The sequence below is a fragment of the Dunckerocampus dactyliophorus genome, chromosome 9 (assembly GCF_027744805.1).
Source record: "Dunckerocampus dactyliophorus isolate RoL2022-P2 chromosome 9, RoL_Ddac_1.1, whole genome shotgun sequence".
NCBI lineage: Eukaryota > Metazoa > Chordata > Actinopteri > Syngnathiformes > Syngnathidae > Dunckerocampus > Dunckerocampus dactyliophorus.
The window spans coordinates 14,444,514-14,458,762 of record NC_072827.1 but is presented as its reverse complement, the minus strand read 5'-3'; the positions used below and the strand labels follow the sequence as shown (position 1 = coordinate 14,458,762).

Here is a 14,249-nt window from a genome sequence, read left to right as displayed (position 1 = left end):
AAAAAAAATTCAACTTTCTTTTGTTTTGTTTGTTTCTCATCTTATTTTGACTTAAAACATTTTTTTCTTTAACATTTCAGCTGTATGCTACTAAAATGACATTTTTCCTCATCTTACAAGTTTATTCTTGTAAAATTGCTACTTTTTTCTTGTTAGATTACAAATTTTTTCTCTTAATATTTTGACTTTATTCTTGTAAAGTTACAGCAGGTTTTTTTCCATTTCTAGCGTTGTTTGTTTTCCAACTATTTCAACTTTTTTCTTGTAAATTTCTTCTTGTAATATTCAGACTTTATTCTTATAATATTTTGACTTCATTTTTTTGCAACCTAATTTTCCAAAAATTACAACCTTATTTGTTTGTTTTGTTTCTCATAATATTACAACTTTAAAAAAAAAATCTATTTTGTTTCTAATATTTCAACTTTTTCCTCATAATATTGCGACATTCTCATGAAATTATGACTTTTTCTCATTAGATTCCAGCTATATTCCTTTAATATTTTGATTTTATTTTTGTAAAATTGCTGCTGATTTTTCCATTTTTGCTGTTGTTTTTTTTCTTTTTGTTTTCTTGTTAAATTATATTTTTGTAATATGCCACTGGACACTTAAATAACAGCCGCAGGCCGCAAATGGCCCCCAGGCCGTACTTTGGACACCCGTTATTTAGAGTCTATAGCTAACCTAACATGAATGTTTTTGGAATGTGAGAGGAAGCTTGAGTATGCAAGCATGGTGAAAACATGCAAAAACTCGACACGGCGAGACCTACACGCTGCCCCCTAAACACACATGCCTAAAATGCAACAGTACAGCTTTTTGGAGTAGCACGGCTATATAGCTCAACAATTTTACTGTCAAACAACACTGAATGATTCCATTCAGTGTCAACTGTCAACTGTCAACTTTTGCATTTCAAAATAAGGGGACATTTTCCAGAAAATGAGGGAAGAATTTCCACCTGCACGCAGCATGATTACTACACTCGTGTACCTTAGGCTGGCCACAATAGTCCACTCAGAAATCCACATCTGTTACGTCAGTCAACATTCTATTTGGTTTGTCAACTTTTATGGTGGAAAAGGAAACAAAAGTATGTGTGAAGCAAGCGGCTTCTGATCTGCTAAAAATACCCACTGGGAAGTGTTCAAAAGACCCTTGTCTTGTTCAGAGGCCCGCCTTTTGGTCTCATGCAGACTGGCGCCTACTCTCTTGTGAGGAGTCCCTTTGCAAAGGTGAACAACTTGGATTGTCATTATTTCCGCTGTCACAGATGTTTGGATGTTTTAAAGGTGCAGGAGAAAATATGCGCGCTTGTCGGAGAACGAGATCTGAAATGACGAAGGAGTGTCTTGCAATGTGCAAGCCAGTGAAAAGAGGGCGATCTTAATGACGATAACAAGCATATTTTAAGACGTGGAAGGCTGCAACTGGTTAATCCTGTCCTGACGTGACCTCAGCGTGAAAGAAAAACAATAACAAAAGTTGTTTTTCTTTCACTCTTTTGTAGTTTTCCATTTCCTTTTATCCTTTTGTGGATGTCCAAAAGAAGGGTTCACACTTTTTCCACCGGTGGTCACATACTGAAATGTCAAAGGATGCAGATATTTTACATAGATTTTTAAAAAGGCAAAAAAAAAACCCCATATATATTTAAAGACAAAACTTTGTTTTAAAAAGCTTTGTGTTGTACAGTAGTTGACAAAGTGTATTATTATTATTATTATTATTATTATTATTATTATTAGTGTTACTAGTGTCAACATTTCATCTTTTTCTCCTCATTATGCTTTTTTTTGCACTTTTCCCCATTTTTGCTCTTATTTTTTTGTTTTCTTGTTACATTTTAATAATAATACATAATACATAATAATATTACATAATGTTTACAATATTATATTATTATAATATTATACATTATATTAGCTTGAAGACACAAAGGCCTCGAGGAGTAAAAAAAAAAAGCATTTATTGATTTAAACTTTGCATTGAAATTTACACAGAACGTAACATTTAGGGCATTTTCTGTCATTCTGCCATTGAAATATTGTTGAGGACATAATGATAATATGTATTTATTTATCTGTACAAACAACCGTCTGAGTTGCTGGCACCAGCATCCTGCAATCACCTTATTATCAAAATCAATTAATAAAATGAGCTGAGATAACATCTGCACTTATAAGAATTTCCAAATTAAAGGGATAGTTGGGATTATTTGACATGACGTTGTATGACATCCCCACCAGCGGTGTAGTACATTAACAGTGACTTACCCCCCACTTGGTCCCGCCGGTCCAGTTCTGCTCGCATTTCCGTGACGAGGTACGTGGTTCCGCTTCGTTGCTGGGTCAGTATAGTCAAGAGTACGGCTTCTCAAAACAATATGCGTTCATCGCCCAGCGATTTGTGAGGTCTGATATTTTCAAGGAGGTATTTTTAGGTTGTTTGAACGCATATTGTTTTGAGAAGCCAAATTATTTACTTCAGTGACCCAGCAACTAAGTGAAACTACGTATGTTCCTCGTCACGGAAATCCCACCAGAACTGGACTCGTGGGAAAAATTGGGGGGTAAGTCATTGTTGATGTAGTACACAGCTAATGGGGATGTCATACAACTTTATGTCAAAAAATCCCAACTATGCCTTTAAGTTTTCTCGCCCTGGAGGCCCCACCTCACCTTTTGAGAAGCGCTGGTTTAGGGGGATGGAACAAAGTTCATTTTCTGCATGTTTTCCTCTCAGGCCTGCAAAGAGAAGGAATATGTACGTGGCAGTCAACAGCTGATAACAGAGCCCTGTAGAGGATTGCCATCAAATAGATGGCATAGGACTGTCCTAGTTGAATCGACTGACTGCAAGAGAGAGAAGAGAGAGAGATTTAGGGGGATACAGTAGAACAAAGTGAATAATCTGCATGTTTTTTCTCAGGCCTGAAAAGAGAAGGAAGGGCATTGACATTGTTTCTTCTCTTCAGGTTTGGCCTCCTGACAACATTTTACAGGTCAATGAATCAATCAAATGTAAAAAAAATAACACAATTGTGTGTTCATTTCAACATTCCTCCCTCCGGTGATGCGCATCGCTTCATAGCTGCATGCACGCTTTCATTGGATAGTTGACATTCTGCACGCTGTAAACCAAACAAACATTACGTCCCAACCACATATACTGTAGATTGTAGATTAGAGCTGCATCCCTGCCCCCTGAGGTGTGCCTGCAGGTAAATAGAGGAGCAGGCTGCAGAAGCGCCTGTGGCTCTGCAGATCAGCATCAGGTAAGTTCCTCAAAAAGCGCCTGTAACGCTTCTTACGCTTTGATTGCGAGTGATTTCTTGACTTAATTTGTGATATTTGTTCATTGCAGGTTCTGAAATGCACCACAACAAGCAAGGTAAATGTGCGCTTAACGCCTTCTCAGAGCATTCTTCTTAAAAATGTACTGAACATGTTACACACCACTGTGACCAGTCCAGGGAGTACCCTGCCTCTTGCCCAAAGTCAGCTGGGATAGGCTCCAGCTTATCCATGCGACCCTAATGAGGTTAAGCAGCATAGAAAATGAATGGATGGATGTTACACACCAGTTCAATGTATTTCTGTAGGACGTTGTGGAGGCCGTGGTGGTGGTGGTGGTGGTGGGCATGGTCAGGGACATCATGGACACGGACACGGAGGATGTCACGGGCATAAACCGGGCTGCAGAAAGGGTCGTAGGCGCAGGCACAAGCTAGGACACAAGCATCGCAAGTGTCACAAGAAGGGGAAGGACTGTCACGGGGTGCGGTTCACTGTTGCCTTCACGTTACCTGGGAACGTTTCTGCTCATATTCATTCTCTTAATGTCTTTCATGTTTGTGCCATGTAGTCCTCCAGCAGCTCCTGCAGCAGCAGCAGCAGCAGCAGCAGCAGCGACTCCGACTAGAAGATTCTTAGACCTTCTCCGCTGAGCCCTTCTGCTTTGCACAGTAACCTTGCATGACCGTATCATTAACTTGTCTTTTCAACTCAGTAATAACAATATTAAACAAGTTGTGCAACTGTGCATTGACGAGTTTTATATCTGTTGAAATAAAGATGTAAAATGTACAAGAAGGGAGGGGAATTACTTCGCTAGCTGTTACTGCATGTGTAACATAACATAAACAGCAGAGGCACGTCACTGATTAAGTGCCCCTCTAAGAGTGTAACAAAAGTCTTTCATTTTTTTTAAGTTAATGAATAAATTACATTTGCACACGTACATTAAAAAACATGAAAAAAGGCACCTTTAAGTGTCTGCATGGTGCATATTCCACAGAAAGTCATTTGTTGCACTCCTATGCCAAGCAATGACTGCTCACCAAAGTGACGGGTTAATCCCATTAGGGTCTAAAAAGTGCAGCTCGGGGGCCATTTTCATCCCGCAGCTGGGTTTTTTTTTTCTTAATATTTTTTCTTAATATGTCACCTTTATGCTACTAAAACGATGTTATTTTTCCTCACAACATTATGACGTTATTCTTGTAAAATGATGACTTTTTCTCGTTACATTACAACTTTTTTCTTAATATTTTGACTTTATTCTTGTAAAATTAATGCAGATTTTTTGTGTTTGTTTTTTTTTGTTAATTTATATTTTTAGAGTATGCCACGGGTCAATAAAAAAAACATTCAACCTCCGCAAATGGCCCCCGGGCCGCACTTTGGACACCCCTGGACGAGACACTATCATGCTAATAACACACATTTTTGTTTATGCTATTGAAGTTTTAAGGATGTTTTGAAGCAGTTTAGATTGATTGTTGTGTGTTTAGAAAATAGTGTCTAAAATTGGTCATGCGTGTGTTTTGGACCAAATGTATATCTGGACGGACGATTGACAGCACTTAGTATAAGTAAGTACACCCCTCACATTTTATGATATCTTCAAGGGACAACACTGAAGACTTTACACGTTCATACAATGTAAAGTTGTCAGTTTACAGCTTGGATAACTCAACAGAGCCATTAATGCTGAAACCGCTGGCAACAAAAGTGAGTACACCCCGATGTTAAACTGTACAAATTGGGCCCAATTAGCCACTTTTCCTCCGTGACTCATTAGTGTTACAAGGTCCCAGGTGTGAATGGGGATCAGGTGTGTTAAATTAGTTGTTATTGCTCTCGCACGCTCTCATACTGGTCAGTGGAAGTTCAACATGGCACTTCATGGAAACGAACTCTCTAAGGATGAGAAAACATCGTTTTTGCTCTACATGTTTTAGGCTATAAAAAAGGCTGGCAACACCCTGAAACTGAGCTGCAGCACGGTGACCAAGAGGTTGAGTGCACATGTTCAGGGAGGGAGTGTCACGGTATGGGGCTGCATGAGTGCTTCCAGCACCGGGCAGCTACAGTTCTTTGAGGGAAACATGAATGTGTTGAGTTTTGTGAGGGTGGACTGGAGTGTGAACTCGAGTCACAATTTTGACGACTTTGGGATCAAATCATCAAAGACTTGAAACTCGACATAGACTTTGACATCAATGACTCGGACTTGAAAAATACTTGAGATTTTCAGTGAGTGTGTTGAGAAAAATGTGTCCCCTTTTATAGTTCGTATTCAACTACTGTGACCATTTTTATGTCATTTCCAGCAAGAGAACACATTTTCCCACAAAATCTGAATCATTGAATGCATCTACAGTATTAACATCCAATCAACATTAAGAACAAAGGAGGGCGTGGCTTACACTTCTGCAGGCGTTTTGTGAGGTCTGATTTTTTTGAGGAGGCATTTTTATGATGCAAATGTCTTCTGAACACATATTGTTTTGAGAAGCCAAATTCTTTATTTAAATGACCCAGCAACTAAGCAGAACTACGTTCACGGTAATACGACCAGAACTGGACCAAAAATGGGTTGGGGAGCTGTTTGGGGTAGGTCACTGTTGAAATAGTCCGCTGCTGATGGGGACGTCATACAACTTCATGTCAAAAACTATCCCTTTAAGACTTGACTTGGACTTGTCTTTATTGATGCTTGAGTCGACACTTGGGATTAAAGACTTGAGATTTGCAAAACATGTACTTTGTCCCACCCCTTTTGTTAGCCAAGCTGTACACTGACTACTTTATGTGCCCGAGAGTCTTTTCTTTACTGTTGGCCCATGAAAAGACATCATGAAACATTTCCTCACTTTTGTGACATGCAGTCATCCCTCGCAATATCGCGGTTCGATTATTGCTCCCTCGCTAAATCACGTTTTTTCAGAAAATTCATGAATGAAATGATCATCGCTGTAGACAATGGTCTATTATTAGTCAGTACATATTGAAATACAAGTGATATGTCGTATTGTGGTCACTAGGTGGCAGTAATGACGCAAACCAATGATGAGACATTACCTTACATTACATTACCTTCAAGCTGCCTGAAGTCATGAAGTCAGCCATGGCATGTCCGACATGACAGAGTGGGAAAAAAAGCTATCCTCCGATTCCGTGTGGAAGTGGTACTTTTTTGACTTCTTAAATTTAGAGGAAATAAATTCGAGGATAACAGGTTAGCTTGCTAGCTCCAACCAATGAATAGTAGGAGTGTAAAGGTGCCAGTAGGCATGTTATTTTACACTACATTCATTGAATCATTGAATCTAGGGATGGCTAATATGTTATGATGTGCTGGTATTAATTTGAGTCCTTTATTACATCCATGCTTTTAAGGCGCTACCATTTCTCTCACCCCAAATGCTTATGTAGTTGTTTAAAAATATCGGAGTCTTTCGACAAGGTCGTCAAAAACAAGGCCAATGACAGGAAAGCGCTGATGTGGCAATGATGCCGTGACATCACCCCAAAGAACTTAAAAAGTGTTGCGTGTTTTTTCATTGCGCAATTCCTTTTCCATTGTTGGCACTTGAATGAGATGAGAGGCGTGGTGCTCACACTCATTGCTTTTTCCTGCTGATTGCGGAAAGCACCTTTACAGCATATCATACGCCCAAAGTCACGGGACAGTTCAGGATTTAAAAGGTGTTACAGTATTCATCCATTCTACTTTTTATTCACAGATTGGCCAGAAATGATAAATAATATGTAAGATAAGGTCACATTTGTGTGCGGTTTGTTTGAAAGCATGATCGACAACAATAAATAACAATAAATACAAATTCTATTGCGTGTCAGTAACTGTGAAACTGAAATAAAGCATCAAATAATGATTGATCACTCTTCAGCTCATAGGTTTTCTATTATCTGTTGTTTTTTCATTTTCTGGAGAACAAAGATGGAGTCACATGCTCTTAAGTCCTTTTAGACCCACAGGTCCCGCGATATCGGGGGCTGCCGGGTCGCTACGGTAACTGCTCCAAATCAATAAACACATGAAGAACGTGATTTTAGGAAAACAGAAGACAATTCAAACCACATAAATGGTGCAAATGTCGAAAACAAGCGAACAGCCTGAGCCCAGAAATACAAAGCATTCGAAAAGTATTTATGGCGCTTCTTCCACATTGTCTTATGTTACAGCCTTATTCCAAAATGGAATACATTCATTCCCCCCCAATATTCTACACACAACACCCCATAATGGCAACATGAAAGCCTTTTTTTAACGTTTGTAAATTAATACAAAAAGTACAAGTATTCACAGCCTTTGTCTTGTGTTGTTGTTGTCTTGTGAACCTTGTAGACGCAGAGAAAAAACATTGACACCTCCCGAAACAGGAAAGACAAATCCTTGTCATCCTTGATAGGTGTGGCTGCAGGTGGAGTAGTAACAGGTGTGTCTTCATATAAAGGCACAGCCTGACGACAGGTGAGTGTGGATCTGAACTCCAGTGCACGGTAAATAGATCAATTTCTACTTGGGAATAGAATGTGGAAATGAGTTCTACCTCGGTACCGCTGCTTCTGTACAGGATGTTAGTTACATTATCAGCCTGTGTTGTATTGACGCGACGCAACGTGTCGTTCTTTTCATTTCAGAGTCTGGATCTGTGGATTGAACAAGTCTAAGAACAATTATCAAGGTATGTATTTTTTTATTTCAGCAATATCATCATTATTTGTTTCCCTTGGTATTTGGTTATAGACGGTGAAAATGACATCAGGTGAAACAGGAAATAGTCCAAAGAGAGCAATAGAGTAGAATGGAAATCCCCTATTGTAGTTCCTGGTTCTGTTGCAGACGCTTCCTTATGTGGGTGGAGCATCAGGGCCTGAGCGTTCGGGTCTGACTCACAAAAAAAAATCAAAAAAAGAAATTATATTGTAAAAAAAAGTCAATATTTTGGGATTTAATGTGTAGCCAAAATAAATGTATTATTCGTTTTAAACATATTTCAATCCTAGTGAATATTAGTTCCATTTTTTCTGACAGTTATTCTGACGTTTATTATTTACATAACCTTTTTTTTATTTTTATTTGCTTATCTCTGCTTTCCTTTTCCTTTACCGCTGCACAACCTTTTTTTTCTACTCAATTTCAACGACCATCATTCTTTCAGGAGCCAAAGATGCCAGTTGGATACCCTGCCTGTCGACCATACGCTGGCGCATATGGGCCCTATGTAAGGCCTGGTTACGTCTATAGGCCTGGGTACGGGTACGGATATGGACACGGCTACGGGTATGGCCATGGGTACGGGCACGGCTACGGGCATGGTCATGGGTACGGGCACGGCTATGGCTACGGGCACCGTCCTGGCCACCACCATTACGGATGCAGCATACAATAATCACATAACCTTGAAATGTACTTGTTAATTTAAAAGCATGTACTATATATTTACATTCCAACAAATAAAAAGGTATAATCCAAGATAACAATGGCGTTTATTGGTTGATTCACTCTTGAACACAATAAAATTACATTTTAAAGTGATAGTGATGAAAGACACGACAACATTTTTAACAAAAGCGAATTCTTCTCTTCTTCATCTTGTTATCCTCCAAACTTCCTAAGACGTCTGTGCCTCACGAGCCACGAATCTCACCGCACGTCGCTGGTTTTGACGAGGAGCGATTGCATTCCAGTAATAGTGTTTATGGTCACGTCATCATTTTTGCCTGTTATGACGTTATGGAATAGTTGATTGGTTCATGACAATCATCGGTCTTGAGCAAAAAGCAGGTTTATTTCAAACATAAAACAATAAAACCATCAAAAACGACACATTTATGGCAATGTACACAATATATCATCTGTGGATAATATATTTCTCATCTACTTGTGTGTTTCTCATCTTCCTCATTCTGATTTTAATAGGCTGAAAGCTGATGAAAAGCACATTTTAACATGTTTTAAGCCTCCACTGCAAGAGTTGTAGCTGCCGGTGTGCTTTTTATTACAACTATTTACGAAGGCAGGCCTGAAAGAGGACCTTTGTTCAACAATATTAATTTATAAACAGTTACGTCATGCCGCATACTTCGGCATCACTCGTGTTTAATCAGCTGAGTTGCGCACCCATGAATGTAACCTTTGCTTTGTACCTTACAATATCATACAAACAAGAAGACCTTCTCTGCAAAAAGGAGCTTCTTAAACAGGTGCAGAATGTACACGTGTTCCAGCGTAGGTTGCGTTTTGTGTCATGCATGTAAAAATTGTCTTCAAAAATGTTAAACTTTCACACAGAATATACAAAATGTTGTTATATAATAATAATAATCATCATCATTATTAGAAGAGTAATTTAAAAGACACTTTAAAATATAACAATTAAACAATATAAAGGTATATTAAAACGACAATAGACAGAAAAACTACTACTGAGTCTTTAAGTATTAAAATCAGTTAAATATAGGTGGGTTCTTAGCAGTTTTTGGGAGGTGAATGGATTGTACCAGAGGGAGGGTGTACAAAAAAAACCCCAAATGCAGATTACTGCAGAAGTTTGCTCATGAAGCAAAACAAAAAGAAATCAGATTACTAACATGGTGAAATACATTAAGTGCACATCAAATACATAATGTGTAACCGAATCGTCAGATGAACGACTCTAATGTAAAGCAGGGATCCCCAACTCCCGGGCCGTGGGTCATTTGGTACCGGGCCGCACAGAAAGAAAAAATAATTTCCATTATTTCATATTTATGTTTTATTTTGAAATGTGGCCGGATTCTCTCTGTTACATCCGTCTCACGTGACGCATGTCCATTGTGCGTGTGCTAACTTTATCTTATGCCGCACAGATAGACTACTACTGTATTTTTACCATTTTTCTTTCACCTCATATTTGGTCTCAAATGCTGATACTATGTGGGACTGCATAAATGTAAGTTTTGATTACTTATTGAGTGCTAATGTCCACATTTGTCTCAAGTTAATTTATGCTAGCGCACTGCCTTTTCCCGTACACGCCAAACAGCAATGTAATCATCTCTCTGGAAAAACTTGGCTGGAACTTGAACAGGTGGATGGTGGGTCGGCATTCATTTTATGCTTTTAATTTGATGTTATTCATGTCTTAGTTTTACACAATACATCATAAATAGGATAAATTAGATCGCTATAACGTACCAACCCACGCCGGCCCGCCCCCCACCCGGTCCGCGGGAGATTTGTGGGAAGACAAGCCGCTCCGTGAGTCAAAAAAGGTCGGGGACCACTGTGTTAAAGATTACACTCACACACCCATATAGGTCACAGTACAAATATGTGCTAAGGATTGCAGCGGCCCTCCCCCGATCAAATGTTTAGGGAGGGGTGTAGAGGAGTGCTTTCGCATAAAAGAAGCAATAGTCGGCGGCTGCATTTGGCAACCCACCTTCCTGCGTACAGTAAGTTCATCTTTCTGCTTGTGGTCTGTTGCTCGTTGGCAGGCAATGATTTAAAAAAATTGTCTGGACTTTCTTCTTCATTTCAGGAGACGGGCTCTCATTTGTCGTTTGGAAAATGTACGGGCATAACCAAGGTAAACCACACATTTACTAGGCATCCATGAGAAGCAGTAGCAATGTTCTTCTCTAAGTCCAACAATACCTTCAGTGCCGAGTCGGATGTTTTTGTTTCAGGGCAAACACTGCCGTCGGTATCAGAATGTAAATATATGTGTATCATAACTGACACAAAGCTGTCATTTCCACCAAATATACAGTCAAAAGGATCAAATTTAATCTCAGTCACTTCAAAATGTACACGCACGCTACGATCTTGTCACATGTCACTTACTGTTTACCCATTTGGTCACAGGCTAGCACAGGGGTGTCCAAATTGCGGCCCGGGGGCCATTTGCAGCCCGAAGCTGTGATTTTATCGGCCCGCAGTACAGTCTAAAAATTTATTTAACATTAATTTAACAAGGAAACTTAAAAAAAATCAACAGCAGCAGCAAAAATGGGAAAATCAATCGAAAGTCTACTATTAACTATTAAGAGAAGAGTTGTAATCTCTTATTTTTGGAAACTGTTATTTTTGGAAACTTAGGTTGGGGGAAAATTTATAACATGGGAATAAAGTTAAAATATTAGGAAAGAAAGTTGAAATATTTGGAAAATTATGCAGAAAAAATCCACAGCAGAAATGTGACCACGGTGAAGTCAAAATATTAAGAGAAAAAAAAAACATTTCTAATGAGAAAATAGTTGCAATTTTATGAGAATAAACTTGTGAAATGAGGAAAAATATCATTTTTGTAACAATGTTGAAATAAAGAAAAAATACATTATTGTTGAAATGGAAAAAAACAGCTGTAATTTTATGACAATAAAGTCAAAATATTAAGAAAAAAGTAATAAACGAATGTAGAACAAAAGTTGCAATTTGATTATTATCATTTTTAGTAGCATTCCACCTCTATTACAAAGGTGAAATGCAGTTTTTTCTTGAGCTACATATAGCTTCTTAGCATATCTCTATGTGTTGGTTTATTAAATATCAAAGTGGCCCTTTTAGCCTTTCATTTTTCAGTATGTGGCCCTCGCTGGAAAAAGTTTGGACACCCCTGGGCTAGTATTACATGTCTGAAACCCCTGCAGTCACTTCCCAAACACACTATAAACAGTTAGCATAAGAAACCGCACATTTCCACCGTTGTCCAATTTTACATAAATAGAGACTACTCGGCTGGGAAAACATGGTCAAATGATCAAATCCCTATTTCGTTGATAAAATGATTCACGGGTCAACATACGAACAGCTGTTCACAGCACAGCTAGAGAGGCAAGATTATTCCCTTTAGGAAAAGTGGATTTGGGCAGACAGCTTTCTCCATTCGAGGTGCTACCGAGTGGAACCTCACGCTCATTGCCATTAGAAATCAAAACACAAAACACATCCGGTATAATACATTCAATATCCAATGAAATGGCTTATTGATGTCCATGTCCAAATATTGAACATCCATGGGCAAATAGTACATACTGTATTGAACATCCATATGTGAATATTTAACATCCGTGTGTGAATAGTGGATATTGAATAGCCATATGTGAATATTGAACATCCATGTAAGAATACCGAACATCTATGTGCAAATATTGAATATCAGTATGTGGATATCAAAACTCCATGTGCAAATAGTGAATATCGAACATCCATGTGCTAATAGTGAATATAGGACATCCATGTGTGAATATTGAACATTGAACATCTACAGTACAGTATGTGCGAATAGTGAATATTGAACACCCACGTGTGACTATCGAGTATCACTTCTGCTAATTTCTATTTCCTGTGTGTGTAAAGGGAACCAGTACCCGGGCTATCCAAACCAACCAGGGGGTTACCCTCAATACCCCCCAGGAAACTGCCCTCCTCAGCCCTGCGGCCCACCTGGCTATGGTCCTGGTCCCTGCCAAGGACAGGGACAGAACTATGGATGTGATCATGGGCATGGGCATGGACATGGTCAAGGACACGGGCATGGGCATGATCATGGGCATGGCCATGGGCACGGACATGATCATGGTCATGGGCATGGACATAATCATGGGCATGGACATGGACATGATCATGGGCATGGACATGATCATGGACATGGGCATGGGCATGGGCATGGACATGGACATGGGCATGGTCACAAGCACAAGCACAAGCATGGCCACAAGCATGGCAAGTGTCACAAGAAAGGAAAGTCTTGTCATGGGGTAAGATTCCATTACTTTTCTCTGCAGACTGCACTGTTTGTTTGCATGCAACCTTTAAATGTATTCATCAGTTTAAAGTCATTCTAATTCTTATTTTTGGTTTGTCTTTGCATTCTTGTAGTCCTCCAGCAGTTCCTGCAGCAGCGACTCTGACTAGATGATCATTTCTGGATGGGAGTGACGACGAAAACCACACTTGGTTCACGTCGTTTTGTAACCATGGTTGTTTCCTACCAACAATTTAAAGAGGATGAGCGTACACTCGCATGTTATGTTGGCACACGACATTGCAGAAAACACAATATAAGCTCTGCTACGTTCTTGTTTGTCCTAACAATGTTTTCAGGGAGCGGATGCATGTCTTTGTCATATACATACAAACTTTACTACATTCCTGTTTGTGGCATCACTCAGTGATTTCAGTAACATGCAAAAATAAAAGATAAATCTCTTGTATTTTCTCTTCTTTATTACCTCCGCCAAGCGCAGCACACGCGCAGCGTGGAGGTTATGTTTTTGCCGGCGTTTGTTTGTTTGTGTTCAAAATAAGTTGAAAAGTTCTGAATGCATTTGGATGACATTTTCAGGAATTGTCGGAAATGGGATATGGAAGAACTGATTACAGTTTTGGGGTGATCCAGATCACCGTCTCAATCCAGGAATTTTCCTGAAGGATTCTTTAACATTGCAAAATAGGACCATTTTCGGTATTTGTGCATATAACACCACAAAAAATGATCAGAGCACTTGGGGGGAAAAAAAATCCAGAACATGTTTCCAACAGGTGCTACAAAATATCAAAGACTGATCCAAAAAATGTTTTGGAGTGAATCGCAATATGGGTTGAACGACGGCGCTTGGCGGAGGTCTGCACTCTCGAGTGCTTCTCCAAGTCTCACTTGTTTACTTTTCCATCGAACTGGCCTAATGTGTTTGCTATGGGAGAAACTCAACCTTAATCATCATGACATTCTAGAACATGCATGTTGATCTCATTCTGATAACTAATCCAATCCTATCTTGCATGCACCCTAGGATGAACTCCACCTTGCTGTGACTCAACACCACATTACGTAAACTATTCAGACTTCAATAAAACATTCACTGGTCTTTAAGGAGGGTTTCTTATGCATACCGAAACCAGTATTTTATTGAGCTGAGGAACTTGGTAGTATGGCTACAGCCCCT

The 14,249-nt window shown here is 39.2% G+C and overlaps 1 protein-coding gene across 1 annotated transcript; it reads left to right on the top strand.

Annotated features, from left to right (window-relative positions):
• The first annotated feature begins 3,086 nt into the window (after positions 1 to 3,086).
• Positions 3,087 to 13,513, top strand: LOC129187895 (uncharacterized). Its single transcript, XM_054787685.1, has 10 exons — positions 3,087 to 3,280; positions 3,370 to 3,396; positions 3,608 to 3,783; positions 3,871 to 7,814; positions 7,956 to 7,999; positions 8,477 to 10,249; positions 10,617 to 10,754; positions 10,841 to 10,888; positions 12,661 to 13,061; positions 13,183 to 13,513. Exons 6-10 carry the CDS (start codon positions 10,232 to 10,234, stop codon positions 13,220 to 13,222), a joined length of 645 nt encoding a protein of 214 aa, XP_054643660.1. The 5' UTR covers positions 3,087 to 3,280; positions 3,370 to 3,396; positions 3,608 to 3,783; positions 3,871 to 7,814; positions 7,956 to 7,999; positions 8,477 to 10,231; the 3' UTR covers positions 13,223 to 13,513.
• The last annotated feature ends 736 nt before the right edge of the window (positions 13,514 to 14,249 follow it).

What these genes read in the sequence shown, in the direction of transcription:
- LOC129187895 (XM_054787685.1), top strand. An exon ending in AACCCACCTTCCTGCGTACA is followed by an intron (nt 10,755 to 10,840) that starts GTAAGTTCATCT and finishes TCTTCATTTCAG; the next exon opens with GAGACGGGCTCTCATTTGTC. An exon ending in AAGGAAAGTCTTGTCATGGG is followed by an intron (nt 13,062 to 13,182) that starts GTAAGATTCCAT and finishes GCATTCTTGTAG; the next exon opens with TCCTCCAGCAGTTCCTGCAG.